Source organism: Mobula hypostoma, chromosome 13 (genome assembly GCF_963921235.1).
Source record: "Mobula hypostoma chromosome 13, sMobHyp1.1, whole genome shotgun sequence".
Lineage (NCBI taxonomy): Eukaryota > Metazoa > Chordata > Chondrichthyes > Myliobatiformes > Myliobatidae > Mobula > Mobula hypostoma.
In genome coordinates, this window is record NC_086109.1 from 62,850,709 (window position 1) to 62,872,341 (window position 21,633).

Consider the following 21,633-nt stretch of genomic DNA (forward strand, 5'->3'; position numbering starts at 1 on the left):
GCCTCGATGTTCCGATCACCCGCGACTTTTCAATTGGTGTCAACGGCAAGGAATCAGGACCACACACGGGCCGCTCGAGGTTGCGCACTGAAGGCACACGCCCTCCAGGTCGTTCCTGAAAATATCATAAAACAGCTGGTCGGTGAGCTCCAGGGGCAGGAATCCACTGCCGTGAAAAAATGCATTTTGAGTGCAGCTGTAGATTGCAGACCCTGACAGGACCCCAGCCACCTTGAAAAGGGGAGAAAGAGACATTAAAGAGAGGAATTTAAGCTGCTTCGCAGATGAGCTCAAAGAAGTCACCCTCAGCGCCACCTTAGCTGGTTTCTTCAATATCTTTTCAAAAGCATTTCTGTACTCTGACAATCAGTATATTCAGTATTTTTGTGTGTAGCCTCCTTGATCTAGAAAATAGCTAGTTGCAAAATACCTACCTTAGCTCAATATGGACTTTTTAATATATACCAACATCAAGTTTTCTTCATCTACAATGGCAGTATACTGGCAAATATTTATCTCTCGACCAATATAATGTAAACAACTTCTTGCATTGCCTGTCACATACAAATTGGAGTCATGGCATTCATTAAGTCAAGAGTCATGAGCACAGAAACAAGCCCTTAGACAAATCATGCCCATACTGACCATCAAGTACCATCTATGCTGGAGTTCCCAACCGGGGGTTCATGGACCCCTGCTTAATGGTTTTGGTCCATGGCTAATCCCATTTACTAGTCCTGGCAATTTAAGTCCAGATATTTCTTAAGTGCTGTGAGAGTCTTTTCCTTCACCATCCATTCAGGTAGTGTGTTTCATATTCTAACCATTATCTGGGTGAAAACATTCTTCCTCAAATCACCTATATATGTCTTACCCCTTATTCCAAACTTGACATCTCATATTGGATATCTCTGCTACAGGGAAATGTTTCTGTATATCTGAACTTATTCATGTCCTCCTGATTAGCCAATGTGCTTCCTACACTGTAAAAGTAACCACATTTTTTGTAGTACTCCACTGGCCACCAATGAGATTGAGATCATGAAAGACTGATTAGAAATCAAATTATTTCTTTTGCCTTTCTCGTGAAGCAGTTTTGTACCCAAAATATCCAATGACCAAACCTACACAGTCAAATTAATATCCCTTTGAAATATCACCTATCACAATCTTTCACATACTCACAGGATTTTTTTTTTGGGTCCCATAAGATTGGCTCATTATTAGCTGATTCTTTCTTTCCTTGCCTGTGTTCTCCAGGTACAGGAATTGGAGGAGGAGGGATGGGTAGGAGTGTAGCTATCCTTTTGTGAACTTTAGCAATATCGAAAAGGGTGAGGATAACAGTCAAGGAGTCTAACTACTGTAAATGAGATTCTGCATGGACTTCTTACACATGTTTCTCTGCTTCAATCTTCATCCATTCACAAAAACTGTACTTCCTTCTTTATGTGTAACAATATTGTCCCTAGGGTCATTTTCAAGATATTTATACAATATAAGATGTTAAGAATGGAGTTCTCTGATCCATTTATCAGGAAAACCCCAATGACAAAGAGAAGAATATGAGATAACTAGTAATTAAACACACTTGCTATTATTAACCTCCTATGTCATGACTTTCAAGATACTTTGAGGTAGTAATATTGTTCAATAATATAACTCTGCTTCTTAACCCAAGATTCATTATGTATTTGAATAGGCTGAAGTCAATTGTGAGTTTTTCCCAGAGTATCCATTGAGAATAAATGGAACTCATATCTGTGTATTAACTTCACTGGAGGCAACATTTCAACAAAGTAAAATAGAAATGTGTTTTGCTTCTTTTCGCAATTAATATTGAATGTTTTCTTTTAAATATCATGTCCCTTGTGTACTGTGTGGAATATATAAGAACTGTGTTCAATAGAAGTAATAAATCTTGTTAATACAAAAGTCCAGAGGATTTAATAGAACTTTCTAATTTTGCTTTATAACATACTCAAATAAAGTGTGAAGAAAAAAATGTCAAGACAAGAACACAAGGAAATAGGAGCAGCTGTAGGCCATTTAGTCCTTCAGAGCTATCCCAGGCCTGATCTCCTTCTCTGCTAGTTGCACATCGAAGGTTATCTACTTTCTCTTAAAATATTTTAATATCCTAGTTCTCTGGGGTAGGAAAGTCCAGAGAGTTGGATTGATTATGAAAGTTCCGGAGATCTTTCTGTATCTGACATGAAACATAGTTATTCTGAATGGTGTTCCTTTATTGCCAATAACGAAGCATTTCATCACTTGTATATTTCCTTCCCACACACAAGGAGGCCATTTGGTCCATCAGATCTACACTAGCTCCCGGGGATACAGTCCCATTAGTCTGGTTCCTCACTTCCATCGCCCTTTCAATTTATTGCCTCTCTCACCAGTCCAACTCCCTGGTGATTATTTTTGCTGCTTATACATAGTAATTGGGAATGCACAATAGCCAATAGACTACAAATTCTTTGAGATATGGAAGTAAAATGGAGCCCTTGTGAAAATCCATAGTCAAGGAGAGAACATGGAAACATCACACAGACAACACCCAAACCCAGGATTGAACCTTGGTTGCTGGAGCTGGGGGGTCAGCAGCATGAACTACTGTACCACTATAGCACCATACATTATTTGGCTTAAGCACATAGTCCACAGTTGAGGCCACCGTCCTCTAGGCGTGTGAGAATAGACTGCATATGAGGGTAGTGCCTTTGAGCAGATAATGTCCTATCCTCTCAGGGTTCTGTCCTGATGATGTTAATCTAGCCCAAAGCATGGTGCACTCAACAGTCTGCTTATATAACACAATATTTTTGATTTTGTTGCTTGCTAACTGGTTTGAATGTTGGGCTTTGTTCCAGCTTTGGGCAATTGTACAAAATGGGCAATATACTGTAAGATCACTCAATCCTTTTGAGTCCCCTCAATTTTTGTTCCTCATTTTCTCAGTAGAGTCAAAAATTAGTGATGAATTTTTATAAGAAAGAAGACAACTCATGTTGAGGATTGTATCTTTCAACATATCTTTCATGCAATTTCTTCCATTTGCTTCTGCCTAAATGTTCTCCACAGAACAATAGCTCAGTTATGATCTTTCCCATAAAAGCTTCAGTTTTATTCCAAATCAATTATTATTATAACTTTTTGAATAAGCAATATACAGTGCTTTTGTTGGGATTCTACATTCCTTTTGGTTTTCCTCCAAATTCTTTGGACTGTATGCCAGCCCATGTTAACTCCGCAATAATATAATTGTGATTTTAGTGGTGGTAGTCATACTTTATTGATCCTGGGGGAAATTGGTTTTCATTACAGTTGCTCCATAAATAATAAATAGTAATAGAACCATAAATAGTTAAATAGTAATATGTAAATTATGCCAGTAAATTATGAAATAAATCCAGGACCAGCCTATTGGCACAGGATGTCTGACCCTCCAAGGGAGGAGTTGTAAAGCTTGATGGCCACAGGCAGGAATGACTTCCTATGACGCTCTGTGTTGCATCTCGGTGGAATGAGTCTCTGGCTGAATGTACTCCTGTGCCCAACCAGTACATTATGTAGTGGATGGGAGACATTGACCAAGATGGCATGCAACTTGGACAGCATCCTCTTTTCAGACACCACCGTCAGAGAGTCCAGTTCCATCCCCACAACATCACTGGCCTTACGAATGAGTTTGTTGATTCTGTTGGTGTCTGCTACCCTCAGCCTGCTGCCCCAGCACACAACAGCAAACATGATAGCACTGGCCACCACAGACTCGTAGAAAATCCTCAGCATCGTCTGGCAGATGTTAAAGGACCTCAGTCTCCTCAGGAAATAGGGACAGCTCTGGTCCTTCTTGTAGACAGCCTCAGTGTTCTTTGACCAGTCCAGTTTATTGTCAATACGTATCCCCAGGTATTTGTAATCCTCCACCATGTCCACACTGACCCCCTGGATGGAAACAGGGGTCACCGGTACCTTAGCTCTCCTCAGGTCTACCACCAGCTCCTTAGTCTTTTTCACATTAAGCTGCAGATAATTCTGCTCACACCATGTGACAAAGTTTCCTACCGTAGCCCTGTACTCAGCCTCATCTCCCTTGCTGATGCATCCAACTATGGCAGAGTCATCCGAAAACTTCTGAAGATGGCAAGACTCTGTGCAGTAGTTGAAGTCCGAGGTGTAAATGGTGAAGAGAAAGGGAGACAAGACAGTCCCCTGTGGAGCCCCAGTGCTGCTGATCACTCTGTCTTACACACAGTGTTGCAAACACACGTACTGTGGTCTGCCAGTCAGGTAATCAAGAATCCATGACACCAGGGAAGCATCCACCTGCACCACTGTCAGCTTCTCCCTCAGCAGAGCAGGGCAGATAGTGTTGAACGCACTGGAGAAGTCAAAAAACATGACCCTCACAGTGCTCGCTGGCTTGTCCAAGTGGGCGTAGAACACGGTTCAGCAGGAAGACGATGGCATCCTTAACTCCTAGTCAGGGCTGGTAGGCGAACTGGAGGGGATCTAAGTGTGGCCTGACCATAGGCCGGAGCAGCTCCAGAACAAGTCTCTCCAGGGTCTTCATGATGTGGGAGGTCAATGCCACCGGTCTGTAGTCATTGAGGCCGCTGGGGCGTGGCGTCTTCGGCACAGGGACAAGGCAGAAAGTCTTCCACAATACAGGAACCCTCTGGAGCCTCAGGCTTAGGTTGAATACATGGCAAAGTACTCCACATAGCTGAGGGGCACAGGCTTTTTCTGATCCTCGCTATGTTTTAGATCACTGAGCAGACTTTACAAGGTGCAGAATAAAGTTACTTATCACTATTCAGATGAGCAACATATCAAAGAAAACATCCAAACATGAGGAATTCTGCAGATGCTGGAAATTCAAGCAGCACACATCAAAGTTGGTGGTGAACGCAGCAGGCCAGGCAGCATCTCTAGGAAGTGGTATAGTCGACGTTTTGTTTGCCCTAGCTCTTGAAAAAAAAAATTAAATCAGTCTTATCTGAACATTACCTCATTATCCTTGTCATCACAGAGTTTCTTTAAGCAAATTGGATGACTTCACATTTATTCACATTATACTGCTGTGCTATGTCCTTAGCCTGTCCAGAGCTTAGACTGTTAGACCACAAGACCAGCAGAATTAGCCCATTTGGTATCTTCCTCACAAATCGTTCTGCCACCCAGCTTTTTATTGTCAGCTACTCTGAATATGTAAGAGCAGATTTATTTATTGAGATACAGCTTGGAATAGGCCCTTCCAACTCTTTAAGCCGTGCTATCCAGCAATCCCCTGATTTAATCCTAGCCTTATCATGGGACAATTTGCAATGACCAATTAACCCACCAAACGGTACACCTTTGGATTGTGAGAGGAATCTGAAGCACCTGGAGGAAACCCATGCAGTCATGGGCAGAACGTACAAATTCCTTACAGGCAGAGTCAAATTGAACCCAGGTCACCCTCCCAACTGCAGTCCCGTTGATGTTGATCAGGGCAAGCCTGTCTCTGTTCATCCTGTAATCCACGATCTGCTCTTTTGTTTTTTGGACGTTGAGGAAGAATTATCTTGGCATCTTGTTAACCTTTCCACCATAGGCTGTCTTGTCACCACTAGAAGTAAGGCCGTACTGTAAAGCATTATGCTAACCACTACGCTACTGTGCCGCCATTCATGTTTTGAACAATTTTGTTGATTATGGAATCTTTTAAAGCTCTTTGGGCTGCTAGACTTGCTCTTTATTTTCCCTTTTATCCTGCAATACTCCTGTATCTCAACAAAACAGGGTCCTGTTGACGCTTAAAGTCAACGCACACTATAACTCCCTTCTATAAAACCACTCACTGCCGACCACCAAATTTGTAATCCATTCCAATTAGCTCTCTGCAAACCTAATCTTTCAGTAAATTCTTTCAAACAGCACTTTGTAGGACAGAGATGCCACTCCCTGATAATGAAATTTCATTCCTTTGTAAAAGTTGGCATCAGCAGCTTTGATGGTATCCAACTTGGCAACAAAATCACCAAATCAATGTCGCACTTTGATTGACGTTACAATTTACATTCTTCAGAATCTGAATCAATCAGAATCAGATTTATTATCCTTGACATACAATGTGAGATTTGTTGCTTTGTGACAGCTGTACTGTGCAAAGACATAAAAATCTATAAATTACAGAAAAATAAATCCATCGAGCAGAAATAAGGAATATGAGCTTTTGTGCATGGGTTTATGGACTGCTTGACAGTGGAGAAGAAGAAACTGTTCCTAAATGATTGAGTAGGTGTGCATGTGTGTCAGGCTTCCCAACCCTTCCCAAGGTGGTGACCTTCTGATATGCCTGAATAGCAGGGACTATAGAGACAAATTTCACAGTCTTATTGTTTGAAGCATGTAGTACAATTTTGCACAGCAATTTCAATCTCAATAGACCCATCCTTTGTGTTATCTTCTACCATGAATTTCAAAGCACTTGGTTGTCCTTTATTGCAAGGAAAATTACACGGTGATTAATTGAAGTATTTCTGCACGTCTGCGAAGATATTATGCACAGAAAGATAATCATTGCTGAACTTCAATTTGTGCATTCCTTTGTTTTATTTATTTCTCTCTTGAGAACAGGACATTTAAGATAACGATAATAAAATTTTACTTAAAGGAAAGGAGAGATCCCTGGATTTTTCTCTGATTAGAGCATCACTGGCCGGATGATCATTATTCTCCCATCTTCAAAGCACGTTAAGGGTTTTATTGTGGGATCGTATCTAGAATGACTACCACAAGAAAGCAAGTTGCAGGATTTTGATTCATTAATGAGGGCTGTAAAGCTGGAGGACACACAGGTGCAGTTCAGTTCAGAGGGGAAATACTTGAAAGGGATGTAAGGAGCAACTTCTTCACTGAGAGAGCGATAGGGCTATGGAATGAGCTTCTGGAGAAAGCTGTAGAGTTGGGCAAATTTACAATGTTTAAAAGACATTTGGACAGGTACATGGATAGAAAAGACCTAAAGGAACATGGGACAAACTTAGGCAAATGGGACTAGGTCAGATAGACATCTTAGTCGGCATGGACAAGTTGGGCTGAAGTGCCTATTTCAAGAAGGAACATTGATATGGTATAACTTCTCATGTTTGAAATGTTATTACAGCAGAGAAAGAGGCCTTTTGACCCATCACACCAATGCTGGTTCTCGGAACAATCCTATCAATCACTATACCCTTCTATTTTCTAGTAAGCTCTATCCTGATTCTCCCACCGTTTACCTACACTGAAGACAATTTACACTGGCCAGCAGTCACCTACCAACCTACAGAACCCTGGCATGGGGAAGATACTGTGGGGTGGGGGGGGGGGGAGAACACCAGAGAGACGCAGGAAGAACGTGCAAACCCCTTGTTGGAGGTCAGTATTGAACCTGGGTCTATGCAGATGTACAGCAGAGCATCGCCTGCTGAGCCAATGTACCACCCGATCCAATTTAGAAAAGTAACTGTAAAGACCATTCATGGCAAGCTTTTGTTGGACATCAATGATATACAGCAGCTCACCAGTTATGTGGAAGCCACGACATTCTGGATATCAGTGAATAGACTGGAAAAAAATTCGGCAGCTTGGAAATGGGACTGAAGCCAAGTCTGCTGCTGTGGAAATTGTGACCTCACTTAACATACTGGATGTTGCAACATCAGCTCTTACCTTCTGATTATGAGGCATTTTAATAAACAGAAAAGTTGGCTCAATCCTGAGTCAGCCAAAATGACTGAACTCAAATTATTGGTTTGCACACGAATTAGACAACATAGCCTTGATCTCGGAACTAAAACTACTCAGGGAAGCAGACTGCAGCTTAGAACCCTTTGGTGTGAGAGCATTTCTGTTCCCGTAAACACCTCCCACCCTATCCCAACTATTGTGTCTAAGGTTGGAGCAGGTTTTCACTAAAATCTTATTTTACAGAATATAAAATGAAAAGAAATAGAATTTCTTCCATGCATCATACAATTTATGCCACTTTATAAAGGAATTTCATCTTCTAAAATCATATCTGGTATGTATGGGTCACAGAGTTTGCTAAATTTACCCTCACACACGTTGCAGCTCTGACATCAACTGGTGTGCGGTACAATTTTTGGTGTCACTCAATTTACTCCCAACAGCCCTGCTATTTACACCAGCTAGCTCACTGCTGATTTAACTTGGGATTCCTCAGAGTCCTAAAGCATCAAATTAAGCCCTTCCACCCACTGAGTCTGTGCTGATCACTTTCTCAGTTTAAATACTGTGTTTCTCTCCAAAGACACTGCCTGGCCTACTGAGTTTTCAAACATTTTCTGTTGTTATCTCCATTTCAGTATTTTGGGAGAAGGCTCAGGAGCTTGAAGACTCTTATGGCCAGATTTGGGAACAGCTTCTTTCCAACTGTGATAAGACTACTGAACGGATCCTGACCCAGATCTGGGCCGTACCCTCCAAATATCCGGACCTGCCTCTCGGTTTTTTTGCACTACCTTACTTTCCATTTTTCTATTTTCTAATAATGATTTATAATTTAAATTTTTAATATTTACTATCGATTTGTAATTCAGGTAGCAGGTTTCGCAGAATCAAATATCGCTGTGATGATTGTACGTTCTAGTATCAATTGTTTGGTGACAATAAAGTATAAAGTTTCAATCATTCACAGTTTTCTGTTGACTTTTGTTAATTTCACTGTTTTAAAATAGCAACCCCTACCACCCCATCACTCAAACCAAATCCAAAACCATACATTGCTGGTCATTAACATCCCTCCCTCTTTACAGGACTCTGTGTGGAACTGAAGGAGTGGTGTAGTTACAAAAATGCAGAGGCTTCTAACAGCACCTCAGACTGGTATCTTCCTCCTCCCTTCTCAGTCCTGAAGAAGGGTCTCGGCTCAAGATGTCAAATGCTTATTCATTTCCATAGCTGCTCCTTGACCTGCTGAGATCCTCCAGCATTTCGTATGTGTTGTCTCAAGTCTACTTGCCTTCTAAGGATTTTGTGAAGGATCCCACTTGAAGAAGTGCAAGGGACTCTTCATAGTTTCGTCGGCAATGACTGTCTTAGTCAATACCTAAAATAGAAGAACTCGTTATGTGTATTGGTTTCGTAGGAACATGACATAGACAAACTGGCTCTGTGTTTCCTCAACTCATTCAGTGACTACACTTCAAAAATATTTCCACTGGCTTCAAACACCTTGGACCATTTTGAGGTGACTGAACTTGTTTTATGAAATATGGTCCTTTCTTTAATTAGAAAGTGCTTTAAGTACAATAAGACATAGCCCTGAATTATACAAGCAATTGTATAATTGTATAATTTTCTATCAATTCCTTACACTCTGAAAATGCTATCCTAAATTCATACTGTCCTACACTATTCAAATGTCTTCACAAATTCTTGACCATTACTTTAGGTACCACTCATACAGTCCCACACACATTTACCTCTCTCTACTTGGGTGGGTGCTTTCCCTGCTAGATAGTCATAGAGTCACAGAGCACAATAACATAGAAACAGGCCCTTTGGCCCATCTAGTCTGTGCTGAACTGTTATTCAGCTGTGCCCCATTGATCTGCACCTGGACCACAGACCTCCCTACTCCTACCATCTTATGCAACCTTCTTTTAAATTTGCAATCAAACTTGCATCTTTCACAAATGCTGACAGCTTGTCCCACACTCGCATTATACTCTGAATCTTTGCTCGTAAATATTTCTTCTTACAGTTCTCCCTCGGGTTCCTCTTAAATATTTCGCCTTTCACCCTTAGCCTCTGACCTCTACTTCTCTAGTCTCACTCAACCTCGGGGGAGGATGCATTTACATGAGAAAACCTGCAGATACTGCAAATCCAAGCAACACATACAAAATGCTGGAGGAACTCAGCAGGTCAGGTAGCATCTATGGAAAAGAGCAAACAGTTGAAGTTTCGGGCCATTCCGGGGGGGGTGGGGAACCCTTCATCAGGACTGAAAATAAGAGATGAGAAGTCAGAGCAAGAAGGCTGAGGGAGGGGAGGAAAAAGTACAAGGTGGTGGGTGGTAGGTGAAACTGGGAGGGGGAATGGGTGAAGTAAAGAGCTGGGAAGTTGATAGGTGAAAAAGATAAAGGGCTGGAGAAAGGGGAGGTGCACCAGAGGGAGGTGATGGGCAGGTAAGGAGATAAGGTGAGAGAGGGAAACAGGAATGGGGGAATGGTGAGGCAGTAGAGGAGGCTATGGGGTGACAGATTGGGAATGAGAAGTAGAATTGAAATGAGTGGCCACCTGGTTTTCCCGTTTTTTTTCTGGCGGACGGAGTATAGATGCTCAGCGAAGCAGTCTCCCAATCTATGTCGGGTCTCAGCTATATACAGGAGGCCAAACCAGGAGCGCTTGATACAGTAGATGACCCCAATAGACTCACAGGTGAAGTGTACAGTAGATGACCCCATCAGACTCACAAGTGAAGTGAAATACAGTAGATAACCCCAAAGGGTGAAGTGAATCTGTTGGGGTCATCTATTGTATTTAGTGCTTTCTGTGTGACCTCCTATATATCGGTGAGACCCGATGTAGATTGAGAGACTGTTTTGCTGAACACCTACTCTCTGTCTGACAGGATCTCCTGGTGGCCACCCAATTCAAATCTACTTCCCATTCCCATTCTGCTATATCAGTCCATGACCTCCTCTACTGCTGTGATGAGGCCACACTCAGGCTGGAGGAGTAACACCTGTTACGTACCCCGTAACTGGGTTGCCAAACCAGCAGAAATGGATCACTCAGTTGGAGTCTGGAGTACTAGAACTAAGAAAGTTTTATTAAAGAAACAAGCAACACAGTAATCGAAAGGATAATAAATGCAACAGTTCAGTGATGATAAACACACATGTGCACAGAATTAAGATAACAGCATCAATCAAGCTCTATCGTTGTCTAGGGGTAAATGACCAAATTTCAAAGTGACTCAAAGTTCAGTCCAGTTTAGTAGTTCAGTTCGCAGTAATTGTTGCCATGGCGATGGACAACGTGCGGGGAGAGAGAGAGAGAACAGGAACAACTATTCATACACGGCTTCACTCACAGACCGGCGATTTTGGGCGGGTCCTTGGTGATGTCACCTGAGGTCACCGACTGTGACCCCTCCTCCAGATGCGGTCGATCCTCTGCAGTGAACCCGGCACCCAGGCAAGGGTGGACACACACCGGGTTCCCGCTGATCGTACCTTTCCACCCTGGCCGTTGTCTGGTACTTCTCACCGACTCGTGAGAAGCGTACCGCTTCCAGGGTCTCGTTACCTCGGGTGGCGTGTGTCCTGCCTTAGCAAACCGATCTCTTTTTATCCCCCTGCTGGGGTATCGCCTGTCCATCACTTCAAACAGTTCAAGGTTCAAAGGGGGGAGCCGCTCCAGACAGCTCTCTCTCCCCCGTCCCTTCATTACACATCTCCAGACGCTGCTCCATTGTTCCTTATCTCTCCTTCCCCTGAGGGCAGGTGGCAGACCACTTGCTGATATCACTGATGCTAACCCAGGCCAGCAAACATCTTAATTTTATGTGTATTCTCGTCACACTTCCCCCCTTTAAGGATTTTTACCGGGAGGTAAAAATTACAAACATGAATACATTATTTGATACATACACAAATATACATCTTTATCAGCTATTTGGCTAACACAGCGAGTTTGAAGCTGTCAACACCTTGACAGACAGTCATCACATTTTCTGTTCCTTTTACACGTGTTATTAATAATCCCTTAGACCAGGCTCCAACTCAGCAAACTTCATAGTGGCCAAAAACACTGATGAATTGCGATCAATGTAACCTCTCATTTGGCTTTGTCCCGGACCACAATAACAAGGGTCGTCCCATTCCGACTCAGTTTTCTCTCGCAAGGGCTTAGTAGGAGGGGGATGGGTATTGACCGCAGAGTTATTGCAAAACTTCCTGCAGTACCCCACCATCTCCAAGAGCCTTCTGAGGGCCCTCTTGTCTGTCGGGGTTGGGAGGTCAGCGATAGCCTGCACTGTAGCTTGCATCGCTGCCAGCTGCCCGTGTCACCACAATTCCTAGGTAAGTGACCCTCGTGTGGCCGAATTCATTTTTTTCAAGGTTCACTATCAAGCTGGCTTCAGACAGCCGTATTAAATTGCCAATACACACCTCTGTGTTCATCAGCCCTTTAGTCACTGAATTACTCATTATATATGAGTGTTCTTTACTAGGCTGCCCTATTGTAACAGACATCACCCAACGTCCCAGTTCTTTGCATTTCCTCGGGACAATCAAACACACGGGTGCGAGTCGTTTAATTACTTCTTCTAAAGATTCGCTTTGTTCGGGGATTAAGAGAGAGACCTTATCAGTAGACCTGGCCAAAACAATAACCTTCTCCCATTTGATCGATCCCATTCTAATCTTTTCAAAATGGTTTTTTCCTCTTATCAGGGGGCCCCTAGCTTCATTGATTTCCACGCTAACACCGACTAGGTTTGTTAGCATATCAAAAGCCGGTGACCGTCTCAGTTCGCGTCGGTCATGATCAATAACATTCTTCCCCCTGGGCAGCCGGTAAATCTCTTTCATGATTCCACCAACTGTTTCCTCCAGCACCGCAAAATGTCCACCGGGGGGTACCTCGTGGGCCATGTTAAAAACCTCATCCCCATAACTCTTTTGCACCACCCCCCATTCCTCATCTGCGGGTACTGTACTTGATTTCCCTTTTAGCACTTCCTCCTCCGCACAATAGCCTACTAGTTCCCTTGTCAAGGCTGTGTCAGAGAGAGCGGTCTCTGCAAAAACCATCAGCCCCTCGTCTCGCTCCTGCGTCTGCACAAATTCTTTCCTGGCTACTGCTACGTCTGTCCCAGCTCCCTCACTGCCTCTTGTCTCACTACACCTCGTCTCATACAAGGTTGGCAGAAATGTTTCAGCTAAATTTACCACCACAGCTAAATTCACTACCGCAGCCCCATGATGAACCTGTGAGTCCATGGGCGGGGCCTCAATGCTGGCAGGCTGACCTGTCAATCTCACGACTGGGAACACGATTCCTCCGGCGATGTCATTACCGAGCAAGACTTCCACGTCTTTCATCGGTAATTCGGACCTCACCCCGATCGTGACTAGTCCAGAGACCAGGTTGCTCTGTAAGTGTATCTGGTGCAAAGGGACTGACTCTGTCCCTTCCCCAACACCTTTGACCTCTACCTCCCCAGTCTGGGTCTCTGAGCTAAACTCTAATACACTCTTCAGTATTAGTGACTGACACGCTCCCGTGTCTCTCCAGATCCGCACTGGAACTGGTTTTAACCTCTCCTTCACTGACACCAGTCCGGCCGAGGTAAACCTCTCGCGCCCTTCCTGGACTTTTTCAGACCTGTCCTTCCCTAGCGGTTCGCTTAACAGCTCGATACAGCCATTCAAAATTTCCGCTTTTCCTTTCCCCGTCTCCTTCCTTGGGGCAAAGCACCTGGACGCAAAGTGTCCGACTTTCCCACAATTATAACAGACGACCCCAGGAGACTTCCTACCAGACTGCTCCCGGTCTACCTTATCCTTTTCACTAGTCCCCGGCTTACTTTCTGACTTTTCCGGCGGACTCTCCCCGCCGTCCTGACTACCCTTCTGGTAGCCTTTACTCGGGGCAAACTTCATTTTATGCGTCAACGCATACTCATCCGCTAACTTAGCAGTTGCAGCTAACGTGGCTGCCTCTTTCTCATCGAGGTAGGGTCTCATACCCTCAGGGACACAACCTTTAAACTGCTCAATCAGGATCAGTTGTAGCAGTCTGTCATAATCCCCCTCTACCCCTTTCGAGGCGCACCAACGCTCACAATATGTCTGCATCTCACGGGCAAACTCCAAATACGTGCGGTCCCACCGCTTCCTCGCATTCCGGAACCTCTGCTGGTATGCCTCCGGGACCAACTCATAAATCCTGAGGATGGCCTCTTTCACCACCTCATACTTCTGGGCATCTTCCGCGGACAAAGCTGAGTAAGCTTGTTGGGCCTTCCCTTTCAGTACACTCTGAAGTAAAACAACCCACTTATCCCTCGGCCAGTCCTGACTTATAGCCACTTTTTCGAAGTGGAGGAAGTACCGATCCACGTCGGTATCGTCAAATGGGGGAACCAGCCTAACCTCCTGGGTTGCCCGGAACCCTCCACCTTGGTTCGGCACGAGCCCCTGCTCGGCCCTTATCTTTAACTTCTCCAGCTCAAATTCCCTTTCCCTCTGTTTCCCTCTCTCTTCTCGCTCCCATTGCCTCTCTTTCTCCTCTCTCTCTAACTGTCTGTCCCTCTCTTTCTCTTCTCTCTCCAACTGTCTTTCTCTCTGCTTCTCTTTGTGTTCTAACTGCCGTACCCGGAACTCGTGCTCGAGTCTCAGTTTTTCAAGCTGTACCTGTACTGCGTCTCCAGCAGGTTTTTCAATAGACACCACCCCCAGCTCACCTTGGGGAAACATACCTTTAGATACATAGTGCTCTACAATAGCTCTGTGTATCTCCTCTCTCCTCATTGTCGACTTCACCTTAGCAAGATTCAACCGTTTGGCCACAGCTACCAATTCCGATTTCCTGGCATCCTCTAATGCCTCCAAGGTCGGCGCCTTTATAAATTCCTCAGTCTCCATTTCTGCTGTTTGTCTTTTCTTTCTTTCGGGAATTTTAACCCAATCAATTTACTCCGTCCCAAATTTAGCGTTCAAAATCGCGGACGAGAACCCCACTTATGTTACGTACCCCGTAACTGGGTAGCCAAACCAGCAGAAATGGATCACTCAGTTGGAGTCTGGAGTACTAGAACTAAGAAAGTTTTATTAAAGAAACAAGCAACACAGTAATCGAAAGGATAATAAATGCAACAGTTCAGCGATGATAAACACACATGTGCACAGAATTAAGATAACAGCATCAATCAAGCTCTATCGTTGTCTAGGGGTAAATGACCAAATTTCAAAGTGACTCAAAGTTCAGTCCAGTTTAGTAGTTCAGTTCGCAGTAATCGTTGCCATGGCGATGGACAACGTGCGGGGAGAGAGAGAGAGAACAGGAACAACTATTCATACACGGCTTCACTCACAGACCGGCGATTTTGGGCGGGTCCTTGGTGATGTCACCTGAGGTCACCGACTGTGACCCCTCCTCCAGATGCGGTCGATCCTCTGCAGTGAACCCGGCACCCAGGCAAGGGCGGACACACACCGGGTTCCCGCTGATCGTACCTTTCCACCCTGGCCGTTGTCTGGTACTTCTCACCGACTTGTGAGAAGCGTACCGCTTCCAGGGTCTCGTTACCTCGGGTGGCGTGTGTCCTGCCTTAGCAAACCGGTCCCTTTTTATCCCCCTGCTGGGGTATCGCCTGTCCATCACTTCAAACAGTTCAAGGTTCAAAGGGGGGAGCCGCTCCAGACAGCTCTCTCTACCCCATCCCTTCATTACACATCTCCAGACGCTGCTCCATTGTTCCTTATCTCTCCTTCCCCTGAGGGCAGGTGGCAGACCACTTGCTGATGTCACTGATGCTAACCCAGGCCAGCAAACATCTTAATTTTATGTGTATTCTCGTCACACACCTTATATTCCATCTATGAAGCCTCCAACCTGATGGAATAGACATCGATTTCTCGAGCTTCTTGTATTACCCTCCCCCTCTTCACCATTCCCACATTCCTGTTTCCCTCTCTCACCTTATCTTCTTACCTGCCCATCTCCTCCCTCTGGTGCTCCTCCCCCTTCCCTTTCTTGCATGGCCTTCTGACCTCTCCTATCAGATCCCCCTTTGTCCAGCCCTTTACCTCTTTCATCTATCAACCTCCCAGATCTTTACTTCCCCTTCCCCACTCCTGGTTTCACCTATCACCTACTACCTTGTACTTCTTCCTGCACTCCCCCAATCTTCTTGCTCTGACTTCTCATCTTTTTTTCCAGCACCGATGAAGGATCTCAGCCTGAAATGTCGACTGTACTCTTTTCCATAGGTGCTGCCTGGCCTGCTGAGTTCCTCCAGCATTTTTTGTGAGTGTTGCTTGCATTTGCCTTATCTATAGATCTCATCATTTTGTATACTTTTATCAAATTTCCCCTCATTCTCCTATGCTCCAAAGTTCTACTCTGCTTTGTCCTCCCGCAGTGCAACATCTCACATTTGTCTGCATTAAATTCCACCTGCCACTTTCAGCCCATTTTTCCAGGACCACTGCAAGCTTAAGTAGCTTTCTCCACTGTCCACTGCGCCTGCAATCATGGTGTCATCTGCAGATCTGCAGATCCAGTTTACTGTATTATCATCCAAGTCATTAACATAAATGACAAACAACAATGGAACCAACACAGATCTCTGTGGCACAGGCCTCCAGTCAGAAGGGCAACCACCTGCTACCATTCTCTGGCTTCTTTTGCTAAGCCAAAGTCCAATCTAATTTACTACTTCACCTTGAATACTAAGCAAATGAACCTTCTGAACCAGCCTCTTAGGTTGCATTTTGTCAAAGGCCTTGCATGTAGACAATGAGACAAGTCCACTACCTTTCCCTTCCTTCATCAATGTTTTCCATCCATTATGTAAACTTCCATGCAATACATTGAAGCATCAACCAACAATCTTACAGAGGGGAGCTTACAACAGTCTTAGTTTAGTTTTCCCATACTGCACCAAGGTGGTGTGGACTCAAAGCCTCACATTCTGATCTCTTGGCTAGACCACTACTTACAGCCTTGAGGAAGAGTAGTGGAATTGATTCGTAGTGGCTTAATGTAAAAAGGAAATGAATTTGCTTAGCCAATTTATCAGACAGTAAAGGGCTAATCATGTTTGTCAGAGACGAATGAAAAAAATGACTCAAAAATTAAGTATTCAAGGATTGATTGCTTCAGTGCTCATTCATTTGTTATGTACCATATTGTATGACATAGGCAATCATGGTTTTCCCATGACAATGATGGCTGTTTGCACTTTTTTCTATAGAAGTCATTTGGCATTGCCTTCTTCTGGGCAATGTTTTTCAGTGCTAAGTTGCCAAAAATGCCCTCTTCCCAAAATGAAGCACAATTATATCCATCTTGGGCCATTTGTCCTGTGAAAAGATCTTTCCCATACTGCATGCCCGGTCACTTAGGCATATAGTTCACAACCTTCTGTTCACTTTCGTTGCTCAGTTTTGGGACACCCAAGCTTACAACTTGGAAGTTTGTAACACTATCTGATAAAAATAAACCTCTGATCTCCCAACCTACCTTGTGTCATGACCTTGTAATTAATTTCTCTACCTGCAGTGCAGGTTTTCTGTAACACTATATCCTGAATGCTATTTTGTTGTATTTTTGTACTTCCTCAATGTCCTTATGTATGGAACGATCTGTCTGGAGAGCACACAATGAAAAGCCTTTTACTGTTTCTTGGTACATGTGACATAAAAGCCAATTACTAATTACAGCAATTACATTGTGCAATGCTGGGCAGAGACCATATTAAGTTGTATGATCTAACTTCTACAGATCAGATCAGATCACAATCACACCTGAACCATGCTACTAAATTACATCCTTACCAACCAATCTCACTCTGTAACCACCTGAAAAGTACAAGCTTTCATTTCAAACAGTGCTGATTTCCCAGTTCTGCAGTCCCCCTTGGGTCTGACTCCAAGCTGTGGCCCATGCACCCCTTGCTTAATAGTATTGGTCCATGACATGAAAAAGGTTGGGAGCCCCTCATTTAATCTCATGAGTTATTGTAAAATGGCCTGAAGTGTAGGTATCTGGTGGGAGAATTGGGAAGAGTTAATGGATATGTGAGACTGAAGAAATTACAGGGAAATAAATAGGGAAATGGGATTGATGGGAATGTTTTGTGTGCTGGAATGGATAGATGGGCTGGATGACCACCTTTGTGTTACAAGTATCAAAAACATGAGATGAGGAGTCCTTGAAAGTGAGTCCATAGTTGTGGGAACAGTTCAATAATGGGGCAAGTGAAAATGAATGAAGTTATCCCCTCTGGTTTAAGAGCCTGATGGTTGGGGTAATAACTGTTCCTGGACCTGGTGTGGGTCCTGATGCTCCTGTACTTTCTTCCTGATGGGAGCAGCGAGAAAAGAGCATGACCTGGTTGGTGGGGATCCTTTAGGATAGATGCTGCCATGAAGACTGGCTCATAGACTTCTAGTTTCCTCCTCCTGAAGTCACTAAGCAGCTCCTTGGTCTTGCTGACATTGACTGAGAGCTTTTCATTGTGGCACTGCTCAGCCAGATTTTCAATCTCCCTCCTATATGCTGATTCATCACTATCTTTCATTCGGCCAACGACAGTGGCATTCTGAGAACTGACTCCTGGATCTTTCCAGCTATCATTAGACTTTACATTCTCTAGGTTCATCATCCAGTAACATAGAACCCGCACTAATTACATTAACAAGTGTATAATATTGAAGGAGAACTGTACTGGTTTTAATGAGTTATTGGGAAATAAGTTGCTAATGGAGCCCAAATAGATCCATTTTTGAGAATATTAATATTCCATATCACCTTTTGAAGACAAATAATGAGTTGTCTTGCTATCTTAGCCAATGTTAGTTTCACAAACTAAGCTGACCACTTATCCCATTTCTGAGTTTTCTTTTCTTCTGGACCAATCAACAGGAACTGTGAGGTGAGACAAGAGCAACTGAAGTGCAAGTCTTTTACATTCTGCTTTCAAAATGCAGAGGAGAAGGGAGTGCAGGAGATATCGGTGATTGCAGAAGCACTAGGTTACAGGAAGCACAGTTCTCCCTCTACTTCTGTCGCACTGTTACCTTAGAAGCCGGAATATTATCTGCAGCCACCTAGGCTGCTGTGAGTTACTCATAATTCACTTTACTCAACCACACAGCCTTATATTACACATCAATGTTGGAGTTCCACTGCGTCCAGTAAAGCTCTGAATTAGAAAGATAATAGGAGTGCAAATGCATTTTCCTGCTTATTGAGTTTAATATGACCAATGAATTTAACAAATCCATAAGTTCGTATCGTAAAAAAAGCTGCTTTTAGCCATTTTCTTCCAAACAGAAACCTGCAGACATGGAGAAAGTGTTGCACTTACAGAATTCGTTTACTTGGTTTTCCTGCTTGTGTCGGCATCACGGTTAGAGCAAATGCAGAGTTGTTGAAAGATGTGACAGCTTCATTACATTAGAAGTCAAGTCTAGACAGAGAGGTATTTGTAATCTGTGTCCAGAGCTCTGAATTTTTTCTTTCTCCTTTGTACAGAGCCCTAGTGCACATAAACATCTCAATGCTTAAGTAATTGAAATTCTTGAGACATGACTTAATTTGAGACCATTATGTCAACCATTCACAAACATGTCAAGGAGCCGGAAAAGATTGCAGTCCACCGGGTGCTCATCACAAATAGGATTCCATGTTGAAATCAGTATGAGGAGGTCATGCTGATCCTCTGACGTTAAAAGGCTTTGGCTCCTGTTTTTTGGTCAATCTGAACAGCAGAAAAATATCTGAGTCCTTGCCTCAGACACATCTGTAACAAAACAAGTACTTTTAGTCATATTGCATAGTTCACAAACTCAGACTATAATGATTTACTGTTAACAAAATCCATTTCCTGTCATAATAAGGTAACCAACATTGGTACTGGTTGTGGATGGAGCTTGAGATTCTACTGCCACTCTCGAGTTGGAGGAATAACATCCCATATGCCGTTTGGGTAGCCTCCAACCAGAAGGCATGAAGGTCAATTTCTCCAACTTCTGGTAATTTCTCTCCCCTCTCCATTCTCTCCTTTCCCATTCCCATTCCGGCTACTTTCTTACCCCTTCCTCATCTCCTCACTTTCCAATCACCCTTCTGGTGCCCCTTCTCCTCCCCTTTTTTCTCTCCAATCAGATTCTTTCTTCTTCAGTCCTTTACCTTTTCCACCTATCACCTCCCTGCTTCTCACTTCATCTGCCTACCTTCCCCTTCACCTATCACCTTCCACATGTACTTCTTTTCCTTACTCCATTCACCTTCCCATTCTGGCTTCTTCCCCTTCTTTTCAAGTCCTGATGAGTGGTGTCAGCCCAAAACATCAACTCTTTATTCCTCTGCATAGATGCTGCCTGACCTGGTGAGTTCCTCTGGATTTCCAGCATCTGCAGAATCTTTTGTGTTTGAGCTTGTAGACTCAACTTGTTGTAGTGGATGGGATTGGGACTCACTCCAGCTTGGACTTGTTTTGTCCCATGAAGAAGGATTTAAATTTAAATATTCTGAAGGTCTTCCATTTGCATGCAAACTGGAGAAAGACTGGTGAAGGAGAGGTGGAGCTGATCTGCAATAAAAAATAAAGAAACCCAATAGACGGAGGCAGAGACTGTGACTAAACGATTACTTTATGTCAATCGTCTTTATGGATGATGAGGTTCCTTGAATCTCAGCAAAGACAGATAAAGTTAAGATCATACATAAGCTAAAGAGTATTAAGGGAGGTTACTAGAATTGCTCGCTAAATCTAAAGTAGACAAATTTTCTGCTCCATGTGAATACAACCTAGTTTGTAAAGGAATGAAGTGTGGAAATTGCCAAGGCCCTGGCCATAATCTTCCTATTGTCTTTATATTCATATTTAGGGAATTACAAGGTTATTCAAAAGAAATACAAAGTAAATCCAGAAATTACAGATCAGTCAATTTAACCTCACTATCAGGGAAATATCTAGATCAGGGGTTCCCAACCTGGGGTCCCTGAACCCCCAGGATAATGGTAAGGCTCCATGGCATTAAAAAGGTTAGGAGACCCTAATCCAAAAAGAGTAATTTCCAGTCATGTGATCAAGTGCAGACTGAACTGAGGACACGATCATGGAGTTGTTGACGATAACCATGTCTAACATATGATAGAATTTGAAGTGTTTGGGGGAGAGGGCCAGGGAATGGAACCAATTAGATTGCACTCATGTGGAGCTAGTACATACTCTGTGGGCCAAATGGTTCCTTCAGTTTTGTCAGCATCCTGCGATTCTGTGAAAGACAGTGGAGGAGAGGGGGAGGAAAATGGAAAGAGAAAGAGCGAGGGATAAGGACGAGAGAAACAGGGTAGAGAAATACTTTAAAGAGAAATGGAGGAGAATAACTGAAGAACAAGAAGGACGGTGAAAAGAGAGAAGGAAAAGAAAAATAAACCGTAAAAGGGAAAGTCTGAGAAAAGACCAGGCACAAAAGAAAGAGGGTTAGGAGACAATTCTGGAAGAAGAGGAGTCAGAAGAAGGGAGAGATAGAAAGGGGGAGAGAAAAAGAGTGTGAGGGGGTGGGAGGGTGGGAGAGAGAGAGAGAGAGAGAGAGAGAGAAGGCTAATGATAGAGGGGGAAGAGTGAGGATGTTGGAGTGGAAGGGGAGTGAAGGAAGAGTGAGGGAAAGGAAAAGATTCCCTTCAATCCCATTACCAATTTGCTTCCGCCCTCTCTCTGTCTATTGTGTGTTTAATGCTTCAGTAATATTTGAGTGATCTTGTATATATATTGTTTGATTAAGCATTCTTGTTTTGTTCAAATAATTCATTATGAGTTATATGCATAAATATGTGAATTGCATATGTCATCATGCTACCATGCGTTATGCATGTGCC

The 21,633-nt window shown here is 43.5% G+C and overlaps 1 protein-coding gene across 18 annotated transcripts in view; it reads right to left on the minus strand.

Annotated features, from left to right (window-relative positions):
* Positions 1-8,926: 8,926 nt before the first annotated feature.
* Positions 8,927-21,633, minus strand: part of LOC134355640 (uncharacterized) — an 80,074-nt gene continuing 67,367 nt past the window's right edge. For 12 of the 18 annotated variants that reach the window (XM_063065829.1, XM_063065836.1, XM_063065835.1 and 9 more), the window contains 2 exons: positions 20,135-20,341; positions 10,825-19,549 (listed from right to left, as the gene is read on the minus strand). In XM_063065829.1, coding sequence (XP_062921899.1) covers positions 12,030-14,663 — 2,634 coding nt within the window. In that variant the 5' untranslated portion in view covers positions 14,664-19,549; positions 20,135-20,341 and the 3' untranslated portion in view covers positions 10,825-12,029. Of the gene's footprint in view, positions 9,107-10,824; positions 19,550-20,134; positions 20,342-21,633 lie in introns of those variants that run through there. The other 6 variants (XM_063065845.1, XM_063065846.1, XM_063065844.1 and 3 more) reach the window with 3 other exon arrangements.